The sequence below is a fragment of the Eptesicus fuscus genome, chromosome 12, assembly GCF_027574615.1.
Source record: "Eptesicus fuscus isolate TK198812 chromosome 12, DD_ASM_mEF_20220401, whole genome shotgun sequence".
Classification (NCBI taxonomy): Eukaryota; Metazoa; Chordata; class Mammalia; order Chiroptera; family Vespertilionidae; genus Eptesicus; species Eptesicus fuscus.
Genome location: NC_072484.1, coordinates 17,261,688 through 17,289,020, shown reverse-complemented (window position 1 = coordinate 17,289,020; position 27,333 = coordinate 17,261,688). Strand labels below are relative to the sequence as shown.

At 46.9% G+C, this 27,333-nt stretch overlaps 1 protein-coding gene across 4 annotated transcripts in view; it reads right to left on the bottom strand.

Annotated features, from left to right (window-relative positions):
* RRBP1 (ribosome binding protein 1) overlaps window positions 1-27,333 on the bottom strand; it is a 70,586-nt gene that overhangs the window by 27,357 nt on the left and 15,896 nt on the right. For 3 of the 4 annotated variants that reach the window (XM_054724135.1, XM_054724138.1, XM_054724139.1), the window contains exon 2: window positions 13,115-15,191. In XM_054724135.1, coding sequence (XP_054580110.1) covers window positions 13,115-15,170 — 2,056 coding nt within the window. In that variant the 5' untranslated portion in view covers window positions 15,171-15,191. Of the gene's footprint in view, window positions 1-13,114; window positions 15,192-15,349; window positions 15,632-27,333 lie in introns of those variants that run through there. The other variant, XM_054724137.1, reaches the window with a different exon arrangement.

The window sequence follows — 27,333 nt, the reverse complement described above, 5'->3', positions numbered from 1 at the left end:
GATTCCTTTATTCTACTCGGGATTTAATTTTTTAAATACCCCAGATTTTACAAAGCGCGGCAGTAGAATAAAAAAACTGGAGTATCTTTTCATACAAACTTATTTATTTGGATTTTTTTATATTTCAAATTATTGATACATTCAAAGAGTAATTTTAATCTCGACATCCGAGTGCAAAAGGTTAACCCAACAAAGGTGGCGGTTAATTTGCATACACAGGTACTGAGTGACGGGGTGGGGGGAGGGAGGACACTTGCATCCAGGAGTTCTGCCCCACCCCCCGTCTCTCAGGGCCTCTGGGCAGCGTGGGAAGGCAGGGCCTCAGCGGAAAGAGGTGGCTCCGGGGCCTGAGCAGAAAGGGGCTGGGCAGGAGTGGAAAGGCGGTGCCGGAAGCCAGGGAAAGGAAAGCCCATTCTAGCAAGAATCTTCATGCATCGGGCTTCTAATTTTATAATAAAGTGTTGACTATCGCCCGGCCAGCATGGCTCAGTGGTTGAGTTTCGACCTATGAACCAGGTCACAGTTTGAATCCTGGTAAGGACACTCGCCCAGGTTGCGGGCTCAATCCCCAGTGTGGGGTGTCCAGGAGGCAGCCGATCAATGATCAGTGATGTTTCTCTCTCTCTCTCTCTCTCTCTCTCTCTCTCTCTCTCTCTCTCCCTTCCACTCTGAAATAAATAAAAATATTAAAAAAATAAAGTGTTGACTATCTCATGCAATTTATTATATACTAGTAGCCCATTTGCAGGAAGAATCCTGCAAGTGGCTGCTGCGGCCGCGTGTGCTGCCGCTGCCACCGCTGTTGCGGCCGCCGCGCCTGCACCCGTGGGCTGCTGCCGCCCGCCCCGCCCCGCCCCACCCTGCCCAGGCTTTCCCTCTGGCAGCCACCTTGCTTTCTGCTTTTCCTCCCTCTTCCTTCTAAGTTGTCTTCAGTCTTCACTCCTCCCTCCCTCAGTGTATGCAAATTAACTGCCATCTTTGTTGGGTAAGCCCTGATTGGCTGGTGGGCGTGGCTTGGGCGTAGCGAAGGTGCGGTCAATTTGCATATTACTGTTTTATTAGGTAGGATATCGCTTTCAAATCACTGCAAAGTTGAAAGATTGTAGGTGGAATGATTGTCAGTTGGGGGCCACCTGCACACAGAAATGGAATAAACTGAGGGCCCTGCACAAGCTTCCTGAGTGTCCAAAGATAGCCGATGGAGAAGTCACCAAGTAAAGAAAGGTGGAGTTTTCCTAGGTTGGGGGAGATACTCCCCACACTTATCATCAAAATGAGCAGAATTAATCAAGGCAAAGGTACTTTTTCCTTCTTTCTCCGACAGAATTGGTCTTTTTTTCTTCCATTTTTTCTAAAACAGCTCAGCAAGGCTCCCCGCCTGCATGACCAAGCCCTATGGCCCTGCAGGTCCTGACTGACCAGTGAGCCCATCATTCCCCACAAACACAGATGCCCACAGCCACACCCATGGGAGAAGCATGGGAAGCAAAAGGCCCATGTCTCCAAGGTTGCTCTGAGGTCCCAGGGAAAAGGGGGCTGCTCCCACATAGTCAGGTTCAGGCACAATTTCCCGTTCCCCATGGATGAAGCTTAGGGATGTTTTAGGAGGGAAGGCTGGGCTAGGTTCTTGCAGAAGGGCCTGCCCACGCCTCAGTCCATTAGTGACTTCTGGAGGAGACAGAGCCATTTGCCAAAAACCAACGGTCACTTCTGAAACACTCCTGATACCACACTCCCCAAAAAACTGCTCTCACCGAAGACTCTCAAAGCAAAAAGGGATGAATCAAGATGCCCCATCTGGCAAGAGCCCTGCCTGAAATGCCCTGGCAATTCCTTATGCTGAGGCTCAAATCTGCCCTATAGCTGAATGACAGGGCCAAAAAATGAGCTGAAATAAAGAAGACAGGCTGACCTGCGTGGCCCCTTCAGCTAAGCCCACCCTGAGGACAATGAATGGAGGTTTCCATAGCAACCCCAAATTCTCTGGCTTATCATAATATTTTCATCACAAGTCAAAACATTTAGCATGATACCTTAATAAGGAGTATGTGGGATGTGGGCGAGCTGGTTGCTATGAGCACCTTCATTTTAGAGCCTCTTACCTTGGTGAACCTTGAGATTAGAAATAACCATGGTGACATTAAAGGCCTAAGAGCTCAAGGGTGCCATGAAAATGGGTTGGGGGAGGGGGAGTGGAAGCATGTGCCCTTCAACCTTCTGTCTTTTCATTGAAATATATATAAAATAAGGAATAATTTTAATGGTAACTTATGAACACCAGAAAAAAATTGAGTACAGCTAGACCAAAAGAAAATAAAAACCACTCTCTAGTTCACTATTGGGAGAAAACCCCACTGTTAGCCTTTTAGTTTACGGGCTTCCTGCTTTCCCTGCTCAGCCTGTAGATGGATGTTTACTGCCAGTGTTCTCCCAAAGGAGGAGGACCACTCGTTTCACAGATACCCCTGAAGCAAAACTGGGCAGGCCAGCCTCTCTGAAACTGAGTACCACACAGACCATTTCCTGTCCTCACTCAGAAAGGTCTACTCCTGTACTGTCTGGTACACTGGCCACCAACCAAGTGGGGGTATACCATGGATTTTCAAAAATTTCATATAAAACAGTTAAATACCTGTCATAACTTTTTTATATTGATTGTATGCTATAATTATAATGTTTTGGGTAAACGGGGTTAAATAAAATACGTCATTAAAATGAATTACATTTGTTTCTTGTTTGCCTTTTTAAATGTGACTACTAGGAAGGTTTAAATTCCATACATGGCGTACACATGTGGCTCACACTGTTTCTACTAGACAGGCCAGTCTGCTCCTTTCCAGCCCTGGGGACCCCCAAAGCACTCCCTACTGAAATCCTGGCAGCCTCCCTCCCCACAGGGGGCCTCAGACCAGTAGCTTGGGCCTCTCTTGAAGGCTCTCCTTGAAGACCATCCTTCTAGACTCCTAAGGCCCCGAGTGCACTGCTGGGGTGAAGGGGACATCAAGGTAATGCAGCTACACTTCCCTGTGAAGTATCATTTCCTTCACAGGCATCAATCGCCCCAGTGGTCTCGACAATGTGCAATCCCTCCTGAAGGTCTAGGAGACATGGACCCTAAGACACCCAGTCCATAAGCCATTTCTGAGATTACTCTGTAAGAGTGTCATTCTAATACATCTTTAATAAAACTTTATAATGTAACTATTATTTTATTAGCTATAATAATAAACAAAGTAATAAAAACTTTTAACAATACAAAGCTATGTACAGTAACACTTAATTCTCCCCTGCCCACTCCCCTCACAGAAACTTTCATGGCTTTCTCCATCCTCATACAAACACTATCTTTTACATTATTTTTAGGAAGCAATAACCTGACATTTTTTCATTAAGTCTTTTAGGTAAAAATGGTGCCATCTCTATGCTTCCTAAAACAGAGAAGTAAAACTAAAAGGAACTAGAACTTCTGGATATCTGTGGGGGTCACATTTATTTACAGGTTTCAGATCCTCTCGCCATATCAGCAGCGCTAAGCCCACCTTGATGAAGTACCCGTTACTGGGAGATAGGCACACTGACTCCATCAACAAACAGCATACTAACAGGAGTTAATATATGTTTGCACATCACGCCTGACTCCAGCAAATACTCCAAAATCTAGAAATAATCCTTGGTAATATGAAATCTTAAGGCACTAAAATAAATTTGTCAAAGATTCAACATCTACTAGTAATCTGTCAAACCACAGACTTCATAAAGACCACGAGGCAGTGAAATCCCGTGAGTTCAGCTCACTCAAGGCCTGCTCCTGTGGCTAATGTTTTGCCTACCTTGGTGAGTCTGAAATACCAGGAACAGGACAGGGAGGCCTAGGGGAGGAATGAGGCAGGAGAGCAGAGTGGAGGGGCAGCATCCCACTGCTCTGGAATACTCCAGATGCCTGTCTGGCAGGGGTGGGACAGGCCTGGGCTCAGAGGAAGCCTCTTCTGAGCAAGGTGGCCTTGGGCATGGTTCTTCAGCTCCAGGTGATGGACCTCATGGTCTGAACCAGAAGTCTCAGAGTTGCGGGATTATTTAGAGAGCTGGACAGGAGATTTTTATATGCCGTCTCCTAGCCTTCATTTAGCTAACTCAATGAAAAACAGATAAAGAAAACCACTGTGGAGCTGAACAAACTCATCCATGGGCCAGGCACCATGGTCAGAACAAGGCCCCTCAGGGCCTGGGCTTGAATTCCAGCCCTGCTCCTTCCTGCCTGCTCCCCCTGGACAGGTGGCTTCACCTCTTTCTGCCCGTTTCCTCACCAGTGACACGGGGATAGCAACTGATCCTCCTTCACAGCCTCGCTGCAATGTGCTTGAACAATGCCTAGCACAGGGTAAAGCACTGCCGAATCTACCCACAAGGCCACACTGTCAAACCCATCACAGGAGAATCACAGACCCAGACCCTCCCGGAACAGGACAGCGCACCTAGGGAGGAGCTCAGGGTCGCTGAAGCAATTCTGCCCTTTCTTCTACTCCCACCAATGGAATGGAAGTCATACAAAAGTGGTGCGCAAAATACCCCTGCAGACAGAGAACCACAGCCTGTGGACCCTCTGGCTCCTGCCTTTACCACTGTTCTCACTCAGTAGGTTAAAGGAGCAGCACATACAAGCAAGGAGCCATGTGCCTCCCTTGGCTCTCAGCTCTGATAATGCGCCTAACACTTTAAATTCCAAAACTAAGCTCCCTTTTGTGACCATATGGGAGGCTCAATCACCTAAAATTAAATTTGTCTTGCAAAAAAGGCACACAGGAATCTGTCAACTGGGGTCCTTCGGGAAAATTTTCTCGCTGCTTGCATAGTTACCAGGCTTCCAGCCAAAGGGGACCCACTGGGTTCCACAACCCAGCACTGTTTCAGCATCAGCCCCTTGAGTGGGCTGTTACTGGAACACTCCTGGCACTGCTCACGCTCAGCTTACTCAACCAACAGGGAGGGCGTCGGGACCTCTCCAGGAACTGCATCTGAGCTCGAGACAGCTGGTGATCAATGAGAGATTATTACCACAGCCCTGCCATGGGCTCCAGCTGTTGTTGCAGGTGCCTGGCAGTCCTCCCTAGGGCAGGCAGATTCAGGTGGTCTTCATGCACAAAGTATGGACCTATGTGTACTTGGCAGTCTATAGAAGGCTAGGCCTGGTAAGGTAAGTTGGGGTGAAAGTGCCAGCTAAGACGGGTGGAAGAGACACAGGACACGTGACAATCACGCAGCAGAGCCACACAGAAGGAACACGGGACTGTGTGCGTCACTGCAGAAGCAACTATGGCAGCAACACCAGAAAGACTTTTAAACAGAGGATGCTTGAGCCAAACACTGCCGAGTAAGGAGAAGGCCAGGGCTGGGGCTTCAGCACAGGACAGGCGCAGAGGCTTCCAAGGGGCCTTACTAGTCAGAGCAAGGGTGTGAGGCTAGGGTAAATCCAAGTCTTCACAGGCCCCAGGAATCCAGATTTTATTCCACAGGCAAGGAGAACGTCTAGAAGGGAGCAAGGTTTGCATTTGGGAAAAATTATTCCAGGACACACAGTGAGGCAAGGCTGGAGGCAGGCAGATCAGGGAAAAGCCCCCGCCTGAGAGTACAGAAAGCAGAACTGTTGGGACACAGGCCCAAGTGTCAACTCAGGGTCTCGAGAGCAAAACCTGCCACAGGGGTGTGTGGTTTTAGGGGTTAGGGGTGAACACCAATGGCAAAGACACTCATTTTCTCAGGGGATGTCTGGACCAGTCTGAAGGCCTCAGACACACAGATGCAGGCAGAATGGCTGCTGCCTCCGAACACTGCTCTGTCCTTCCAACAGAAAGCCAGACACCAACCTCAGGGTGCCTTCTAGGCTGACATCCCCAATCACCTGAGCCAAACTCCAGTCAAAAGCCCCAGGATCCCAGGAAGGGCTACCCTGTGACTCCTTGAAGCCCAACACTACACAAACCATCATCTCATTTAGGGATGGACGACAAGCCCCTGACTCCTGCTGACCCCTAGTCCAGAGGGCATCTCCCCGAATCACAGAAGCTGGCAGGCGGGTGCATCCATCTCTATAAATGAGAAACTTGGGCCAGCATTGCTGCTGGCCTCCCCACTACGCAGAAGGCAATTCATTGACAGAGAAGGGTCTCCCTGGGCTTGTGGGAAAGTGACCCTAATGAGCCCTCGATGAAAGATCCCTCAAATGCATCAGCAGCAGCAGCTGCAGGCCCTGCAGCCCTCATCAGTCCATACCCCAGAGGTGGCTGGCCCTGCGCAGACTCCAAGCCCAGCTCGGCCACAGAGCCAGCACTTCGCAGGGACTTGTCTGCCCTCGTGACCGGATGCACTGAAATGAAGTACAAATAATGTCAAGAGCAATGCTATTTGGACCTTTGAATCAGACCTTTTATTTGGTTGGAGAAAAAGTAATCTTAACTGGGAAATTGTGTTTTGATGATGTCTAATGGAATGTTTAAAAAAATCCTATGAATCGCATGACTATTTCCTCCTCAATTTTCAAAAAAATCAACATCATATCTGAAACATGAACGCCATCTACAGCTTCTCTAAGATGTGGCAGTACCACACTGATACTTGGCTTGCTTCCCGAGGAAACACTTTTGTTCTTTTTTTTTAAAAAAGAGTTGAATTTGAAGAACTAAGAGTAAGTGAATAATGGCTCAAAGCCCCACAGAAACTCTTGAGCTTCAGACCCCGAAAGACTTCAAGTTCAAAAGAAAGAGTATGAAGCTTACTCTCAATACACATCTGTCTGTGCCTCAGCCCTAAGGGGGAGGGCACAGACGGAGGCCCAAGCTCCAGCTCTGATCCCTGCCCTAGCATTTGCTAGCTGCATGATTTCTGGGAAGTTTTAAAAAAGAGTTGAGCTTTGGTTTCTGTTCTTGTAAAACAGGTAAAAATACAAATCCACCTTTCAGAATGTTAGGGGGATACATTCATGGAGAAGAGTTTCATAAACCATGCACCTAATGGTGTCACGTTCCCAGTGGTGTGACCCAGCACCAGGCCACAGACACAGCGAGCCCACAGCACAAAGGACAGTAGGGGGGGAAGGGAGGTGGAATTGGAGGAAGGAAGGGGTGGTGTTCTTATCCAGTTACACAGTTGAAGATGAGGTCCCTGCTAAGCTACAGACACCTAAAGTTTTCTGGTAGGTCTGAAAATTTCTCCGCATCTCCCTTGACCTCTGGTGACCCCAGCCCCATTTATTAGGTTATAGAACATGATCCTATTTGCATTTCCACCTGCTCTGGCAGAGGGTGAAGCCGCCCCTCAAGGCCTGGCACAACATGCAGCTGCCAGGCCCCCCAAGACACTGCCAGGTTTGTAAATGCAGGACCCACCATTTACTGGGTACCCAAGGCTGGGACAGGCATGAGAAAAACTGGCCACTTTCTTTCCTCCACCTGGCCCCACTTAAAGAGCAAGGATTTCTTTCTGCTGCTCACAGGATACTCAGGGGACCCCTGGTCAGGGCTGCACTGCCTCACAGCACCTGAAAGGACAGGGGTTCTGCTTGGTACAGTGAAGTCCTATTTATTTGACTCAAACAAATAATGGACTTTTTGTTTATTTTCTATTTTAAAAATAATACCTACATGTTACAGTAAAACTGGGAAATGCAAAAGGGTGAAGATATTAAGATTTACCCATAATCCTATCCCCCAAAGATGGCCTCTTTCTCCAACATGGGCTGTGTGTGTGTGTCTGACGTGGTCATCATGGGGTTATAAATACCTATGTCTCCTGGAGGGTGGCTGGGCTCTCCGGGCCCTGTCGTGGTGGCCTTCTGGCCTCAGAGTAAACATTCTGCATCTGCAGATGGGGAGCGTGTCAGGCATAAAGCCATCCTAGGGAGGAGGGCCATGCCCTGGCTTAGCCTTGCTCAGCTTCTGCTCCAAGCAAACCAAGCTCCAGCGGAAACACGGTATTCTAGAGCGCATCTAAATGTGGAGTTTCCTGAACGAGCACCCTGTACTTCCCAAGGCCAAATCTTTGGTTTATCCAGGGTCCAGACCCACACTGTGCTAATCTGGACCTACCTCCAGGTCCTGGCACAGACAGCTCTCCTAAAAGGGTAATGCTAAGATGCCCATTAGTACACGCTAGATGCGCGCAGGCAGGCCAGCATGTTATGCAGGCAAGGACTGAGTTTGAGGACAAAAATAGATTTTAAAAAAACTCCACCACCTAACACTAACTTTTTACCTTCTATGATTTTATACTGCTTGAACTGTGTTTGCTGGAAGCACACGGTGACCACGTTGTCAGACATACACACACTTCCTGTGAGAGACAAAGCTTTCATAATAGGTACTGCACACAAATGCTGAGGTAACAATCAGAGAATTGTTACACAGTTGAAGATGAGGTCCCTGCTAAGCTATAGACACCTAAAGTTTTTCTGGTAGGTCTGAAAATTTCTTTTCGATTTAAAAAATAATACCTACATGTTACAGAAAAACTGGGAAATGCAGAAGGGTGAAGGTATTAAGATTTACTCATAATCCTGTCCCCCAAAGATGGCCTCTTTCTCCAACATGGGCTGTGTGTGTGTCTGACAACGTGGTCATCATGGGGTTATAAATACCTATGTCTCCTGGAGGGTGGCTGGGCTCTCCTGGGCCCTGTCGTGATCAGGAACCAGCAGAGGCCAGACAGCACTGCAAACACTTAGAAGCTTCAGTTCTGGGAAATTTCCACTTTCTCTTTGGTACCATGAATTCCCTCTTTTCCAAACATTGAGACAAGAGTCCATGCCTTTTGTTTCATAAACAAGTATTTTCTCCTTGATCCACACCTGGGTTTATGATGCTCCCCTGAAAATGTCACCATTTTCATAGTACCACATGAGCAGTAAATCATTCAGAGGGCGCTGGAAACACTCATGTGGGCCTCTTGCACTCTGCAACAAGGGTTAATCATGGAATGTGTTTGAAGAATGATGCTGTACTGTCTTCCTAAAAGTGGACATACCTTTTGACTTAGCAATCACATATCTAGGAACTTACTTTCTACAACCCTGTCTCTGGTGGACCCCAGCTCTGGGGCAGGTTTTGCCACTGATCTGTCACGTGTCATGGCCAGCCGCAGCCTCTATGATCTCATTCGTCACATCTCACTGTGAATTGGAGGACAACGGGAGCTCACCCCCACCCCACTCCAGACGCAGGCAGACAGAACAAAGCAGAAAGGAGCTGCATGGTACCAAGAGAGGGTTGCAAAGACATGTTTGTTTTCATAGAGTCACCTGTAAGGTGACCCAAGAGACCACCACACTCCTGACGACTCCAGTTTAGAGCAGTGCTGTATAAAAGAAGCTACTGTGCTGATGCCGACGTTGTTCTTCATCTGCACTGCCCAAAAGGGCAGCTGCTGGCCACATGTGACTATTGAGCATTTGGAATGTGGTTAGTGTAACGGAATCTCTCACTTTATTACTTTTGACTGACTTGAATATTCGTTTTTACATGGATGGCCCCATGTGACTAGCAGCTTCCATAGTGGACAACACCGCCCTAGATTCTAGTTCTTTGGTGCCCATGGTCAAAATTCTCATGGCCCTAGAACCCTCCTCCACCTGAGTCGGTCTCCTCAGTTTGGAATTAGAAATCCCTTCCTGGCCTGCTCTACACCAGTGATCAGGAACCTATTCCCCAAGTACCTCCCCATGGTCATCAGGCTACCTCTCCCCCACCAAGGCTACTCTCTAGGTCCCCGAGTTTCTGGACACTCAGGGTCAGCCAGCCCACCCAGAGTTGTATCCACAGTTCCCTTCTCTACGGCATGCATAGCCTTGGAGAGGCTGGAGGTGGAAAAACCCTGAACAGACATAGAAGCTCAACCCCAGCTGCTGGGCAAGGTCAAGAGCATGCAGGTGGGGCTAACCAGAGCCTCAAGGGACAGGAGGTATAACTGCGTGAAAAGAACGTGGTCTGCTTCTCACTTGGCAACACAGTCACAGCTACAGATTCTAATATGAGTCAGATTAATTCTGGAACACTGAACTCCATATACAAGATGGAATTGCAAGGCAAGTGTGAAAACCCATAATTTCACGATTATGGAGCTGGGGGCAGGGAGTGACCTGCATCCACCTCGGAGGACCCTGAAGGTGACTTTACATACCAACCCCGGGAAAAACAGGGCTCAAATCACACACTGCAAATACAGGGAAATAAAAAATAAAATACAAGAGCCCTGGCCGGTGGGGCTTGGTTAGTTGGAGAGTCATCCTATACACCAAAAGGCTGCGGGTTTGCTTCCTGGTCAGAGCACATACCCAGGTTGTGGGTTCGGTCCCCAGCCGGGGTGAGTGCTGGAGGCAACTGATCAATGTTTCTCACATCGATGTTTCTCCCTCAGGTGAGGATAATACAAATAAAAATAAAAACACAAAAATATTTCCCCATGCTTTCAGACTTTCACCTTTCAGGTGTTATATTAGCCACACGTATTATCCCTTGTGGCTGTTTTCATGTAGGTCGTGTCTGACTGTCCCACGTGGCTGTTTGTGTGGCCAAGAGCCCCATATTGCAACCTTGGAGTGATAGCCTCCCACCATGTGGGTCAGCACCCTACTCGTAATTACGATAGTTTGGGAATATGGAATACATTCACACACCAGACAAAACTGGCCTTCCAAAAGCCACTTACAACTCCATCCAATATTCTTATCTATTTTTCCCTCCAGATGGGACTTTCAGGATAGTTTTGTCAAATTAAGGGGGAGAGGGGGGGAAAATTCCATTGAAATTTTGGCTGGAAGAATAATAAACCCCTAAGAGAACTTAGGAATAACTATCATTTTATCTATAATATCCAATCTTTCTTCTCCTGGAGCACGGTATTTCCTTCCTCTTCAAATTTTGCCTTATACCACCCTCAGTCAAACTGCTGTGTGGATTCCCATAGGCATAAAGTTAAGTCTTCCTTCTAATAAGGTTCTCTATTACTTGCAAATTAGGACCATTTTGTCTTCCTTTCTATATTATCATCACATTTTGTTTCATGCCTTATCTCAGATGTCTAAAGCCGTAAGTGGTAATAATGACCACAGGACACAGGAAGCTCTATTCTGAACACCCCTGATGTTGGAAAGCCAGAAACAGGCCTGTTCTCAACAACATACCTGTCTTTGAATCTCAAATGCCCTTGTAGCTGAGTCAGGTGGAAAACCACCTTAAACAAGGGCAGTGTGTGCTCCCTCCAGCCTGTGCTGGCAGGGCTGAGATGCTTGGGTTTTCAAGGGCCTGAGAAGTTGACCTGACCTATGGGCCAGGTGATGGTCCCTAATCCTCAGCAGGAGCCCAAAGCCACTCACAGAGGATGGGTGCCCTCACAGCCCCTAAAGTTGGAGGTAGAAGCCTGAGAAAAGGTAATGTAGCTTCACTATGGTGCAAGAAAGAGAAACCCAGCTAAAAACAGAAGTTCCAAAAAAAAAAGAGGATCCTGTGCTATCCAACATAAGTCCAAACATTTCAGACCCCATAAGATGCCTCATCAATGTCCTAGCCAGTTTATCTCAATTGATAGAGCATCAGCCTGGAGACTGAAGGATCTCAGGTTCAATTCCAGGCCGGGGGCACATACCTCAGTTGCAGGCTCAATCCCCAGCCCTGGTTGGGGCGTGTGCAGGAAGCAACCAATTGATTTATCTCTGTCACATGGATGTTTCTCTTTCTCCCTCCATTCCACTCTCTCTAAAAATCAATGGAAAAATATCCTAGGGTGGGGATTAACAACAACAACAACAAAAGATGCCTCATCAAGACAAATGCAATTCATTTTCCAAATCAACTAAGAAAACATAAGACTACTAGTATTCTAGCAAATGAGTGATGAACATGAAATAGGAACTCATCGGCCCAATTTCCATATTAATATGAATTAAAATAACAGGAAACTAATGTTCTATAGTCTTTTATCCTATCTAATAAAGACAGAATATGCAAATTGACCGTAACTCCACAACAAAGATGGTGGCGCCCACAGCCAATAAGGAGGGAATATGCAAATTGACACAAGGCGAGAGGCCAAAAGGCGGCTCCGGGCTGGAGCAAAGGCAGTGCTGGCAGCCAGGGGAAGGAAGGCCTATTCTTGCACAAATCTTCGTGCATCGGGCTTCTAGTACACACATAAAATGCTCTGTTAAATAAATGGGACAAGCCTTAGCTGGTTTGGCTCAGTGGACAGAGGGTCGGCCTGCAGACTGAAGGGTCCTAGGTTTGATTCCAGTCAAGGGCACATGTCCAAGTTGTGAGCTCAGTCCCCAGTGGGGAGGCATGCAGGAGGCAGCCGATCAATGATTCTCTCTCATCACTGATGTTTCTCTCTCTCTCTTCCTCACTGAAATAAATAAGAGTATTAAAAAATCATAACGGGAATGGGGGTAGGGAGGACAGGACACTGGGGTGAGGGGTTGGAGGGGTAAATACAACTGCTCCCTGAAAACATTATCTTACCATTATTCTCTCAACAAACACATAGAAAGGAATAAAGCTATGCTAAAATACCAGGTGAGGTACACAACAGAACAGGCTCACAAAAGGCAGTCAGACATTTAACACGTTAAGCGCCCAGCCTGTTTTGTCTTCTGGACGGAAAGTATAGGGTCAGTCACCGGTGACTGGGCGCTTAACATGTTAAGAAAGACTTGCTGTCCCCTGACTCAGGCTCTCACATGACTTGCTCTAGCTAATAAGATGCTGGTCTGAAATGTGCCCTTTTATAGCTCTGTCATAAGCATGAGAAGGGCCTCTGCCTGAGAGTCCTTGGAGTCTCAGCCTGGGCCCCAGAATGAACACATGTGGAAGAGACTTAGAGAAAGGAGCCAAACCCAGAGTGAACAGAGCCACTTCAGCAGAGCCAACCCAGATCAGCAACCTCTAGCCAATTCAGCAGAAGTATGAGCAAGAATAAATGACTGCTGGTGTAAATCACTGAAATCTGAAATGTTTGTTATGCAGCCTTGTTGTGGCAATAGCAAACTGATAAGATGGCTTCCCCAAAGGAAATCCATAAGCCATTCAAAGATAGCATTTTCCTCCAAGTTCATAAAGAAATCAAAGCTACTTACCAGGCTCACCTTTCTTCTTCGAACCAGACTTCTTCTTTGCAGGAGCCTCTTGCTTTGGTGCCTCCTGGATCTGAACCATATCTGCCTTTTTGCCCTGGTTAGGAGCTGACTCTGCCTTTTTACCCTGATTGGCAGATGCATCCACCTTTTTGACCTGGTTGGGGGACCCTTCTGACTTTCTGCCCTGGTTTGGGGTTCCCTCTGCCTTCTTGCCTTGGTTGGAGGGCCCATCTGCTTTTTTCCCTTGGTTTGCAGTACCCTCCACCTTTGTGCCCTGATTAGCAACTGAATCTGCCTTTTTACCCTGATTCTGGGCCCCCTCTGCCTTTTTGCCCTGATTCTGGCTCCCCTCTGCCTTTTTGCCCTGGTTCTGGGCCCCATCTGCCTTTTTGCCCTGATTCTGGGCCCCGTCTGCCTTTTTGCCCTGATTCTGGCCCCCCTCCACCTTTTGGCCCTGATTCTGGGCCCCCTCTGCTTTTTTGCCCTGGTTGGGAGCCCCCTCTCCCTTTTTGCCCTGGTTGGGAGTTCCTTCGGCCTTTTTGCCCTGGTTGGGAGTCCCGTCTCCCTTTTTGCCCTGGTTGGGAGTTCCTTCGGCCTTCTTGCCCTGATTTTGGGCCCCCTCGCCCTTTTTGCCCTGGTTGGGAGTTCCTTCTGCCTTTTTGCCCTGGTTGGAAGCCCCCTCTGCCTTTTTGCCCTGATTTTGGGCCCCCTCTCCCTTTTTGCCCTGGTTGGGAGCCCCCTCTGCCTTTTTACCTTGGTTGGAGGTGCCTTCTGCCTTTTTACCCTGGTTCTGGCCCCCCTCTGCCTTTTTGCCTTGGTTCTGGGCCCCCTCTGCCTTTTTGCCTTGGTTCTGGGCCCCCTCTGCCTTTTTGCCCTGGTTGGGAGTTCCCTCAACCTTTTTGCTCTGATTCTGAACAACTTCTGCCTTTTTACCCTGGTCTGGGGACCCCTCCTGTTTTTTGCCCTGGTTGGGGGCTCCTTCTGCCTTTTTGCCCTGGTTGGGGGCCCCCTCTGCCTTTTTACCCTGGTTCTGGACCCCCTCTACTTTTTTGCCCTGGTTCTGGGCCCCCTCTCCCTTTTTGCCCTGGTTGGGGGCCCCCTCTGCCTTTTTACCCTGGTTCTGGACCCCCTCTACTTTTTTGCCCTGGTTCTGGGCCCCCTCTCCCTTTTTGCCCTGGTTGGGAGCCCCCTCTGCCTTTTTACCCTGGTTGGAGGTCCCTTCTGCCTTTTTGCCCTGGTTCTGGGCCCCCTCTCCTTTTTTGCCCTGGTTCTGGGCCCCCTCTACTTTTTTACCCTGGTTCTGGGCCCCTTCTGCCTTTTTGCCCTGGTTCTGGGCCCCTTCTGCCTTTTTGCCCTGGTTCTGGGCCCCTTCTGCCTTTTTGCCCTGGTTCTGGGCCCCTTCTGCCTTTTTGCCCTGGTTCTGGGGCCCCTCTGCCTTTTTGCCCTGGTTCTGGGGCCCTTCTGCCTTTTTGCCCTGCACAGCACCAGTGGCCTTGGAACCCACTGGAGGCACAACCACCATAGGCACCTCCTTAGGAGCAGTTTCCAAGATGGCAGCCTTTGAGGCAAGAACCTGGATAGAATTCACTACAGAACTAACTGCTGGTTCCACTTTTGCTACTTTTTTCTCTTTCTTCTTTTTGTCCTTAGGGGAGGAGGCCAGCTTCTCTTGGGGCATGGCTGGTACCGTGGCTATAGGGGTAATGACCATAGAGGGATGGACCGGAGTTGGAGCCACAGCCATTGCAGGTGCCCGTACTGGGTCTTTGAGGAGGATGGTCATGTTTGGGGCTGGCTCATGGTCAGGTATCTTCCCGTTGGGTTTCTCTTCCTTTTTCTTAGTCTTTCCTTTCTTCTCTATTGTTTTCTCCTTCTTTTTCTTCTCTACTTTCTGGTGATACGTTTTTGCCATCTCCTTGCGCTGGTTGGCTAGAGCTTCTTCATATGACGTCTCCTTCATGGAGAAGGTTGACACCAGGAAGATGCCAATGGCGGAAACAACCATAAATCCACCAAAGACCACAACCCCCAAGGTTTGAGTGTCGTAAATGTCCATTCTGGCTTATTTTCCGTTCACCTGCCAAACATATACACATAGATTACTTTTTGCAGAAACTGAGGTATTCAGTTTCCACCCCCACCCCCACCACCAACTTAAGGTTTCACTAATTCTTCAGACTGATAAAGTCAACGAAGAAACAAATCCAGGCAACCTCTGATGCCATACACTCTTACCTGTCTCTCCGTAAAAGAGCAATTTCTAAGCAAGATATGCGCAGTCCTTTTCAGTGCTGGTAGATACAAAGCACTGAGGAGATAGCAGACTGAAGGTCTGTACTTAGGGCATGTGATACCCTGGAGACTCAATTCCTCGATCACAATTCAAGATATTCCCCACTGGAGGAGTTAAAGATACACATGAGCATGAGCACAGGCCAGGTGTGTAACAATCAGGAGTGGTGAGGACTGTGGCAAAAATGCTCCACTAAATTAGGAGGTGTCAACAAGCCATAGCTGATTGTTATAAAAATGTAAGCAGCACTTGCCAAGAGAGCTTTTGCTTTTTCACATTAGGTCAGAAATCTTTTTTACGCAATGTACAATAGACAAATTGGAAAAATACCATGTGAGCCTGATATAGTAGGCAGTTAAGACAGACATGAGCAGAGCAGAAATTTGATAAGCCAGGTACAGAAGGTCACCAGGGTGGAAAGCCCCGGGAGCTTACCAATGGACAACTGTAAGGTGGGACCTCGTCCCCAGAGTGACCTTTCCTCCCCTAGCATATTGCTGGCCATGCAGTTCAGACCCCCTGATCTTTCATACCACTGGTCATCCTGTGGTTCGGACCCTCCCCTGACCTTTCCTCCCCTGTTGCGTCACTAGTCATGTGGTAGACCTCCTGTAGAGGAGGAACAAGGGGGCTGGAAAAAAGCCTCTACTGCTCCCAAACAAGCCCTTGCACCATCACTCCCTTAAGCATTAAGTCCCAAGACAGTGAGGTTCTGACCTACATCAAATAATCTTAGGAACCAAGGTTGTTGATCACTAAGACAGAGTTTTAGTTAAACTAGAGATAACATCTAGGCTTCAGTTGTGTTTCACCTCCAGGCCCAGAAAAGCAGCAAGACCAGATCAGGCCGGGTGATGCCAAGACTGACATCAGAACTAGCTATGATCCCCTGCCCTGGTGCAGACCAATCAGTGGAGACCATGACCCTGAGCAGACACTCCTGGAAAGCTGGAAAGCTGATGAATATTCTATTGAGATCCTCCTCTGAGACTTCTAGTTAAAAGCCCTTAAGATGGGAGGTTGGGGGTTCTCTTTCCCTCTCTCTCTCTTCCTAAATCCAGGTAGCCTAGCTGGCTCACATCTTCGTGGCTCACTTCTCTACCTCTGACTTTCTAAATAAACTTTCACCTGTATTTCAGTCTTAGCTCTGAATTTTTTCCTAGCCAAACTCAAGGACCCAGGTCTAACACCTGGCACCGTTCACCTGTTAACATGCCAAAGCAAACACTTCTGCAGTCTTCCAGCTGCATACATTCTGGCCAGGAGGCCCCAGGTGTGCCATCTCTACTCTGTCACCTCTTTCCCCCGTGTTGATAAATACAACTACCCAAAGGTCAGAAATGAAAAGCTTTTTATTACAATTCTAAAAAGTGACCAAGAATTTTGTGAGTAAAAAATGGTCTTTTGCCAATGATAGCTGCTGAAAAGTTATGGAAACTGCAATTCACACATTAGGAAACAGGGGGTGTATCAGTCTTGGGAAGTCCACCAAATATAAGACTTCAGGTTTGGAATTTCACATCTAGAGGCTGCAAAGGAAGGAGGACAGTGTCACCAGGCTCAATCCTTGCCCTGGGGAGGGGCCCTTTGCCTGGGACTCATTCCGAACCAGAGGATGAACCACCCCTTCTCACTGCCCATGGACCAAAGTCCAAAGAGTCAGATGTATCCTATCCACACTTTACTGACTGACAGGCCAGGCTAGATTCAACTTCAGAGAGAAATTCCAGAGTTTTATTTATTTGAATACACTCAACTTTCATCAACTAATTTTCATGTTATTATCACATTCCCATCCCCCTGGAGTGAAAAACAGCCTAGCCCCTACAGGTGATCAACAATGGAATTAGAGGACAGAATCCTATATAATAAAGAGGTAATATGCAAATTAACCCTCACGCCCTCACAAGATGGCTGCCTATGACCAGGCTGGCAGGGGGGTTAGTGAGGGATGACCAAACAACTGAACAAACAGGCTGTGTGGGGCAACCAGGCTGGCAGGGGGTTAGTGAGGGACAACCAAATGACTGAACAGCAGGTTGCGTGGGGCGACCAGGCTGGCAGGGGCGGGGGGGCCATGAGGGGCAACCAAGGCTGGTGGGGGGTGGGGGGAAGGCAGTTGGGGGCAACCAGGCCAGCAGGGGGAGGGTCAGTTGGGGGTGACCAGGCTGGTAGAGGGGGGCAGTTGGGGGCAACCAGGCCAGCAGTAAGAGGCAACCAGGCCAGCGGGGGGAGGGGGGGGTGGCAATTAGAGGCGATCAGGCTGGTGGGGGGGTGCAGTTGGGGGCAACCAGGCTGGCAGAGGAGGGCAGTTGGGGGTGATTAGGCTGGCAGGGGAAGCAGTGAGGGGAGACTAGGCCGGGGGGTGGCAGTTGGGGGCAACCAGGCCAGTGGGGAGGTCAGTTAGGAGCAACCAGGCTAGCAGTGAGGGGATAGCTGGGGGCAACCTGGCCAGCAGTGGGGGACAGTTAGGGGCAACCAGGCTGGCACGCAGAGGCAGTGAGGGGTGATCAGGCTGGCGGAGGGTGGGGGGGGCAGTTAGGGGAGACCAGGCAGGCAGGTGAGCGATTAGGAGCCAGTGGTCCAGGATTGTGAGAGGGATGTCCGACTGCCGGTTTAGGCCCAATGCCCGGGATTGGGCCTAAACCAGTAGTCGGACATCGCCTAAGGGGTCCCAGATTGGAGAGGGTGCAAGCTGGGATGAGGGCACCCCCCCCTTCCCATGCACAAATTTCGTGCACCGGGCCTCTAATATAAGACGGGTGGGTAAAGGAAAGTGGAAAGGGGGCAAAGAGAGAGGAGCAGGAGAGGTGAACCACCTTCCCCAGCATATCCCCCTCCCAAAATCTCTAGACACAGCGTCCAGGCCAGGTCCAGGCTTGCCATTGACTTAATAAGTTGAGATTCCTCTTCCAGTGGGAGTGGGAAAGAGAAACAGAGTAGGAATTTCTAAACAATAATGAAATCTAAATTTTGACCTTAGGGCATTTAAAAGAAGGAACCGAGAAGAGAGACTGTTTTAAATATCTCAGCATTATGTTCTAAGAAAAATCAGTCATTGCAAAACAAGCACACTGCGGCACGGCATCGTGCCTTTCTAATAAAACCCTTGCAGGAAGAGGGTTTAATGCGCTCCTGACAGGAACTTCATATTATGTGCTTTCCATGGTGGTAACTCTGTCAGTTGCAGCTATGATACTGCTCCCAGCTTATCACCCTGGGTCTGCAGAACTAAGTCAAAGCCTTCATTCCGATCGGAACTTCTGCAAATGAAGTCTGAGGTAGGCTCATGGAACCTTAGACCTGAACAAGCAGATTCTGACCTCTGGCCATGGGTTCTGATAGCATGATCCACCCACAGCCAGGGCACCCTCATTTACTAGTATGATAGTCAAGAGGCTGCCCCAAATTAATCCTTCCAGGAACTTTTAAGTGTTTACAAGCTGTGTGTTGAAAAGGAAACTTCCCTGCTTAGTCCTGAAGGGATCTACAGGGTGGGAAGGCAGAGAGACAAGAAGGCCTGAAATATTCTATGGTCCACCTCCATTTCTTGGTGAGCATCACCAACTGAAACTCTATGTCCTCACAAGGACCTCTCAGAACTTCACTAATGTGGACACACTCAAGTACAAAAACTACATTATAATCCCTATACTCGTTCTATTCAGATGACAAAATTCCTGTAAAACACCCCCCTTCTCCAGAGGCAGCACAACAACAGGGGCCTGAGTCACCCTAGCGAGACTCCGTAAGTTGTAAGCGGCTTCCCAACAACTCTGCGCTTGAGGGGTGGTCTCCCGAGGCGCTGCAGGGTCACCAGCTGTTACAAAGTGGGGCCTCTGAAGCCTTGTGGTTTAGGCAGAAAAGCCAAAGTTGAAAATTAGCCTTGAATCTTACTCAAGTTAGCCAAACATGGGCTACAAAAATATATTCTCGGTCCGGAGTTCAGAATCGAGAAAGGCTAGCTTGGGAGAATATTTCCCTCAGCAATACACACAAGTGTATGTTTGATAGCGCAAATGTGTCTTCCCAACTTATGCATAATGGGTTGCTCTAAAAAGGAATTACATCCCCACCACTAATTCCTAGCTTAGAATTTTTAAAAAAGAAATCTTTCAGAGAAAAATAAAAAACCCTAGTCTTAAGGAGTAATACACTAAAACATTTAAGGGTAAGATCGTATCACCACAAACAGCAAAGAAATCTAAGTGAAAGCCAGCCTTCCTGCTGCTCTGCAGGGTCAGCTTGGGTGGGAATATCATGGGAAACCTCTGATTCACAGGAATGATAAAGCCAGTGATGCCTCACAATGTGCTCTCAAGATCATCATTCAGGGTGCTTTGCTTCTGAAATCCCCACTGGATTTTCCATAGGCCATGTCCAGGTTGGTAAAGAAGGTACGTGCCCACCATATATCCTGTATGGGCTGACCACAAAGCACCTATGTTCTGTTAATTCTGGAAACTGTTAATTCTGAAATACAGTATGTACTTTTACTTACTATTGCTAGTACACTTAAGAGTGTAAAGTAGAAAGGTGAAGGCCCTATGATGGAAGGAAGCAGGAAGCCATCCAGAGGCTTGGGGATCACTCGCAAGCTCAGCTGGCTGAAACTCACTGGCCTACCTGGAGGGTCCTGAGAGAATGGCTTTTCTTCTGTTCCTAGGGGGTAAGGATTTAGGGAACAAAAAAAAGTGGAAACCCCAAATTCTTCATACATGGAATATAACTAAGTCATGTAGCCAGACAAGTCTAGTCCGATTTGGCCAATTCAGTCGTCTCATCACTAACGAATGAGCTATTCTGTCATGGGCCACATGTGGGCTCTCAGAAAAACCATGGGGCAGGAGGTGTCACAGAGAACAAGTCCCCAGACAGATTTCCTGGGCACAAGATTACCCACAAGTAAGGCACAAAACTAAAACAGAATGACAATGAAATAGAGTCCCTTACAGATACAGTTGTATCAGCATCACTATCTAATATACAAAAGATTAAGAAAAATATCATGAACACCCATTTACCTACCACCCTACTGCCTCTGATAAAGGTTTATCAGATCCAAACACTTTACAACATTTACTTCTGATTTTTATAGATTTTTTTAAAATCCTCACCCAAAGACATGCTTTTATTGGTTTGAGAGAGAGAGGAAAGGAGAGGGAGAGAAAAGAGAGAGAAACATCAATGTGAAAGTGAAACATTGATAGGTTGTCTCCCACATGTGCCTGGACCAGGGACCAAACCTACAACTTGGGTAGGTACCCTGACCAGGAATGGAACAGACCCACACTGGCCAGGGCTATTTTAAAAATATTCAGATATTTTTAAAACTCTTGGCCTGGCCAGCGTGGCTCAGTGGTTGAGCGTCATCGACCTATGAACCAGGAGGTCACAGTTTGATTCATGGTCCAGGCACATGCTCGAGTTGCAGGCTCAATCCCCAGTGTGGGAAATGCAGGAAGCAGCCAATCAATGATTCTCTCTTATCATTAATGTTACTATCTCTCTCTCTCTCTCTCTCTCTCCCTTCCTCTCTGAAATAAAAATGTATTTTAAAATAAAATAAAACTCTCCCTCTCAGCACCTGGAATGTAGCAGATGCATACATGTTTATGCTTACATTACAAACATATGTCTCAACAAATAAAATATAGTGTAGCTTTAAGTACTGATGAGTTATATAAATGATACTACTGCAGGTATTATTGGACATTTTTTAAAAATTAAACTTAGTTTTTGAGATTTATTTCCATAAATAAACATAGCTTTAGTTCATTTTAATTCCTACTAGTATATTATGTAACTAGACCACAAATGGAAATGGAAATGACAGGCATTTAGGTTTTACAAATTTATGCTATTCACACAGAACTATAGTGTGGCACGTTTCCCAGGTTCTCTGTGCCTGTGTACACATTTCTCTATGACAGACCTAGAACTGGACCTGCTGGGTCACAGGGTGGGCAAGGCTGTATGCCAGATGTTGCCAAACTGCTCCCCAGAGGGGCAGTGACACAAAGCCCCCCACATCTCTGCCAACATTTCCTACTGTAGTCAAACTAGAGACATGGTGCCAATCAAATGAATGTGACACTGCATCTTGTTTACTGCCTTTCAGATTTCTTTACTATGTTACTGTTCATAGCCCTTTGCCCATTTTTGTATCAGTTTTTTTCCTGTTTGTAGGTGACCTTTACATATTTTATATTAATCATTTGTTTTAGTTGTGCTGAAATCTGTGGTTTCTCTTCCAACCAATGTATAATATAGTAGTCCAATTTACTAATATTTGCCTTATGGTTTGTCATTTTTGTTTCACAGCTACTTCCTCAGAGTCATAAAGAGAATGTTCACTTTTTTTAAAGGAAAACAGTGTCACTATCCTTCAAATTTAAATAATTACTCATTTATGTTGGGTAGAAGCAATACATTTCTATGAGTCAAAACTCAATACAACCCTGGCCGATGTGGCTCTGCTGGTTGGAGCATTGCCCTGTGCACCAGAAGGTCACAGGTTAGATTCCCAGTCAGGGCGCATACCCAGGTTGCACATTTCATCCCCGGTTGAGGTGGGTGCGGGAGACAACTAATCAATATTTCTATGTCTTCCTTCCTCTCTCACTAAAAAATCAACAAAATAAAATGAGAAAACTTGCACGCACACAAAAATATTCATACAAAGTGAAAAATCTCCCTTATACCCAATCACCCAGCCACTCAGGTTCCAACCATTGGGATGGGAGACAACCACTATGACAGAAGTCATTTTACAGTTTAGAAGTTATTTTTTTTCTAAAAACCTCAGTAATGCTTTTCATAGGTAGTTTTTTAATCACCTGGGATTTACTTTGACATATGACAGGAAATCATGATAAAACTTTCCCCCATCAGTTTAATTACCCAGCACCATTTCCAGGCTGTTTCTATCTTCCCCCACATTCCTCCCCATTACTTAAATGCAACCTCTGTCCCATCAAGTCTGAAATACGCCCTGATCTGTTACTGGATTCACACTTTGTTCCACCAGTATATTTATCTATGCCCTGCATCATCACATATTCTTGACCTATGCATTCCCTTTAAAAAATTCTACTATGATTTTTATTTGAATCACACTGAATTTACAGATGACCCTAAGGAGAACTAACCCTGCACACTATGGGAGCTTCTCATAAATGAATATAGTATGGTGAAGCTCTACATTCTTTTAAATTTGCGAGTAGCTTTTTAAGGTCTTCCCTATAATTCTTACCCATCTTTTTTGTTGTAATTAAAATTATTGTTTTTTTTTTAATGTACTAAAAAAGATATCTTTTGTAAATTACTTTTTCTACTTCTAGCCATAGACAATCAGCAAAGTTATTCATTCTTGCACTCATTTATCCAGATACTATGCTAAACTATTGTCAAATATAGGAGTTTGTAGATTTTCTTTGTTTAAAAAATAACCACCTATGAAAAAAGAAAATGTTGGTTCTAAGCCATAGTCTCCCTCGTCTTTTTTCTTGTCTGAGAGAACTCTGCAGCAGTGTTGACAGGGTGGGAGAGGGGGCTCCCTGGTCTCATCCCTGAGTTTGCCACTTCCTAACGTTTCACTATTAGACAACAGCTTTTTGGTAGAAGCGTCTTCTCAGGTTGAGCTATCTTACATTCCTAGTTATCTTTTCTTTAACAACTGGATACTAAATTTTAGCAAATGCTTTCTCTTTATCACTTGACATTTTCTCTAATATGAAATGGATTGCATTACAGTAATATATATTACGTTCACTCAAAAACTGTTCTTATACTATAAACCCTTCTTGATGGTGAGCCCTTTTTAATATATCACTAGACTTGTTTTGCTCACATTCTTATATGGGATTTCCATGTGTTTCCTTTAAGTGAAGAGACTTAGAGGTCATTCTCAGACTGTTCTTATATAGTCTTGGTAGCAAGGTCACTTGAGTCTCATAAAATGAGCTAAAGATCATCCCTTTCACTCTGTTCTTGGTAGATTTAGAAGAACTTGCCTGTAAAACTGTCAGATCTCTGGTGTTTCAACATCTGTTTTGGAGGGTAGGGGGAGTTAGAGCTCATTTTTAACTGATTCCATTTTTTTCTAGTTTCGAGATATAATTGACATGATCACTGTATAAGTTTAAGGTGTACAGCATGATGATTTGATTTACATATATCATGAAATGACTGACATACCACAATAGGTTTAGTTAATAACCATCATCGCATATAGATACAAAAACAAAACAAAAAAGAGGAAAAAATTTTTTCTTGTGATGAGAACTCAGGATTTACTCTCTTAACTTTCGTATGTAACATGCAGCAGTCATCATGTCATTGATTGTACTTTACATCTCTAGTACTTATTTACCTTACAACTGGAAGTTTGTACCTTTTCACCACCTTCTTCCAATTCCCCTTCCTCCTCCCTTCTGCCTATGGTAACCACAAATCTAATCATTTTTTCTATGAGATGAGATTTTTTGGTTAAGATTTGGAGATCATTTCATGTTGTCACAAAAAGCAGGAGTTCTTCCTGGTTATAACTGAACTAGAGGCTCGATGCATGAATTCATGCACAGGGGGAGGGGTGGATCCTCAGCCTGGCCTGCACCCTCTTGCAATCCGGGACCCATTTGGAGATGTCCAAATGTTAGTTTAGGCCCAATCCCCACCTGGCCTAAGGAATTGGGCCTAAACCGGCAGTAGGACATCCCCCGAGGGATGTAGCCGTGCGCCAAGCGGCAGGCAGCTAGGGAGGAGCCCGAGCCAGGGCTGGGCACTGTGCCACTCGCACTCATCCCAGCCTGTTGCACCTGCCGCTGCTCGGTATCACTGGCGGAGTCAGGAGAGGCTCCCACCACCACAGCAGCTGCGCTCACCAGCCGTGAGCCCCGCTTCTGGCTGAGTGGCACACCCCCTTGTGGGAGCACAGTGACCACCAGGAGGCAGCTCCTGCATTGAGCGTCTGCCCCCTGGTGCTCAGTGTGCATTATAGTGGCTGGTCGACAAGTTGTTCAGTCACTTAGGCTTTTATATATAAAGACTAGAGGCCAGGTGCATGAAATTCATGCACTGGGGTGTGTGTCCCTCAGCCCAGCCTTCACCCTCTCCAATCTGGGACCCCTCGAGGGATGTCCAACTGCATGTTTAGGTCCGGTAGGATCGGGCCTAAATGTGCAGTCGGACATCCCTCTCACAATCCAGGACTGCTGGCTCCCAACTGCTCGCCTGCCTACCTTCCTGATTGCCCCTAACCACTTCTGCCTGCCAGCCTGATCACCCCCTAACCACTCCCCTGCCAGCCTGATCGGTACCTAACTGCTCCCCTGCCAGCCCAATTGCCCCTAACTGCCCTCCCCTGCCAGCCCGATTGCCCCTAACTGTCCTCCCCTGCCAGCCCAATTGCCCCTAACTGCTATCCCCTGCCAACCTCATTGCTCCTAACTGCTTTCCCTGCTGGTCTGGTATCCCCCCGGGCAACTGCCCTCCCCTGCAGGCCTGCGTCCCCCCAAATGCCCTCCCCTGCAGGCCTGGTCCCCCCCAACTGCTCTCCCCTGCAGGCCTGGGTCCCCCCCAACTGCCCTTCCCTGCAGGCTTGATCACCCCGAACTGCCCTCCCCTGGTGGCCATCTTGTGGCAGCCATCTTGTGTCCACATGGGGGCAGCCATTTTGTTTTGGAGTCTCAGTCAATTTGCATATTGCTTTTATTAGCTAGGATAGAGGCCTGGTGCACGGGTGGGGGCCAGATGGTTTGCCCTGAAGGGTGTCCCGGATCAGGGTGGGGGTTCCCTTGGGGCGTGGGGCAGCCTTGGCGAGGGGCCGCCTGGATGAGGGGCCTTTGGTGGTTTGCAGGCTGGCCACGCCCCCCGGCGACCCAAGCATAGGCTGGAAGCAGGTATCTGGGATTTATTTATCTTCTATAATTGAAACTTTGTAGCCTTGAGCAGAGGCCAGGGCAGGCCAGGGCGGGGGAAGCTTAGCTTTCTCCATCACCGGGGGCAACCCAAGCCTCCTGCTTGCTCCAGCTCTGTGGCCGCCGCCATCTTGGTTGGGTTAATTTGCATACTCACTCCTGATTGGCTGGTGGGAAGATTCATGCAAGACATTCATTCACCTGGCTGCCTGCACCAGTTTTCCGCTGGCACCAGGGGGACCCAGGCCTTGGCTCTGGCCACCGTCTTCCACCTTCTTTCAGGGTCAGGGCTTGGCCCCGGGCTGCGGCGACGCGAGGCAGGCACTGCCCGCCCCACACTGCCAGCAGCGATCTGGGCGCCTCCCGCCGGCCCGGGTCCCTCAGCCGCTGAGCAATGGAGGGCGGGGCAGCGCGTGGGAGCTGCCATCTTGGTTAATTTGCATAGCGCCCTGATTGGCTGTGGGCATAGCGAAGGTACGGTCAATTAGCATGTTACCCTTTTACTAGGTAGGATGACATTCCAGTGTGTGTGTGTGTGTGTCCCACAGCTTCTTTATCCATTCATCTGTTAATGGACACTAAGGTTGTTTCTGTGTCTTGGCTATTATAAATTGCTGATTCAATATCAATGACAACTCCTAAACCAGCTTTTGGGTTTGTGATCCAAGCTATATAATTCTCATTATTCCTTCCTCCAGCTTCTACTAGTTTATTTTGTTCGAACTTCTTGATATTACATTTATTAATTTTTAGGCCTATTTGTTCTGTAGCAAATCTTTAAGGCAATAAATTTCCCTTTAAGTACTATTGTAGCTTCACCCTAACAAGCTCCAACACACAGTATTTTCATTATTGTTCAGTTGTTAAGTATTTTCCAATTCCCATATGATCTTTTAGACTTGTGTGGTGGTAGTGTCATTAACTTTCTGAGAATGTGAAGGTTGAACTATCATAGGTAATTCCTCATTTAACCGCACTGTCATCAGAGAATTTGTTCTGTATGATCCATAAAAATAATTTTTATGTGACCCAGGATGGACACACACACACACACACACACACACACACGTGTATGCATATGTATGTATATATAAACACATAAATAAAACTTTCATGAAACAATAACTCAGTATTAGTATGTGGGATACAATGGTATTTTCTGCCATCAAAAATCTTTTAAAGGTTTTTCACAACCAACTAAATAGTCTTTGAAACTCAATAGTTTGAAAAACACCGATTTGGAGTATGATATTTGATAAGTTTTGCTAGATTGTGATCAATTTTTATAAAGATGTGTGTACTCTATGGAGTAAAGGGTTCCACTGTATCCTTAGTTTGAGCTTAATAATCTTTTACAGAACCTGTTTAATCTAATAGTTATTGACAGCTTTAAAAATCCCCTACCACGAACATGGACTTACCAATTTCTCCCGGGAATCTATCAATTTGTGCTTTATTTAGAGGGCATTGAATTAGGTGAAGATGAGATCAGAATTGTTACATCTTCCTGATAAAGTAGCTGCTATTTTCCCCCTATTATATAGTGATGGTCTTTATCCCTACAATGAATTTTTTCCCCTTTTAAAGTCTAGGATGTCTGATTATCTTAAAAGTTATACCCACTTTTGGGGGGTTAATATGGACCTGGAATCATTTTTTTATTTTTTACTTTCAAATCTTTCCGTTTTCATATATTTTAAGTAGAACTCTTAAAAATAGCATATAGTGCCTGGCCGGTACGGCTCAGTGGTAGAGCATCAACCTGTGAATGAGGAGGTCACAGTTTCAGTCCCTGTCAGGGCACATGCCCGGGTTGTAGGCTGGATCCCCAGTAGGGGACATGTAAGAGGCAGCCGATCAATGATTCTCTCTCATCATTAATGTTCCCTTCTCTCTCCCTCTTCCTTCCTTTCTTAAATCAATAAAAATATATTTCATTTTTTAAATATCATATTGCCTAAATTTTAAGACTAGTGTGTCAAATTGTCTTTCTAAGTAGTACATGT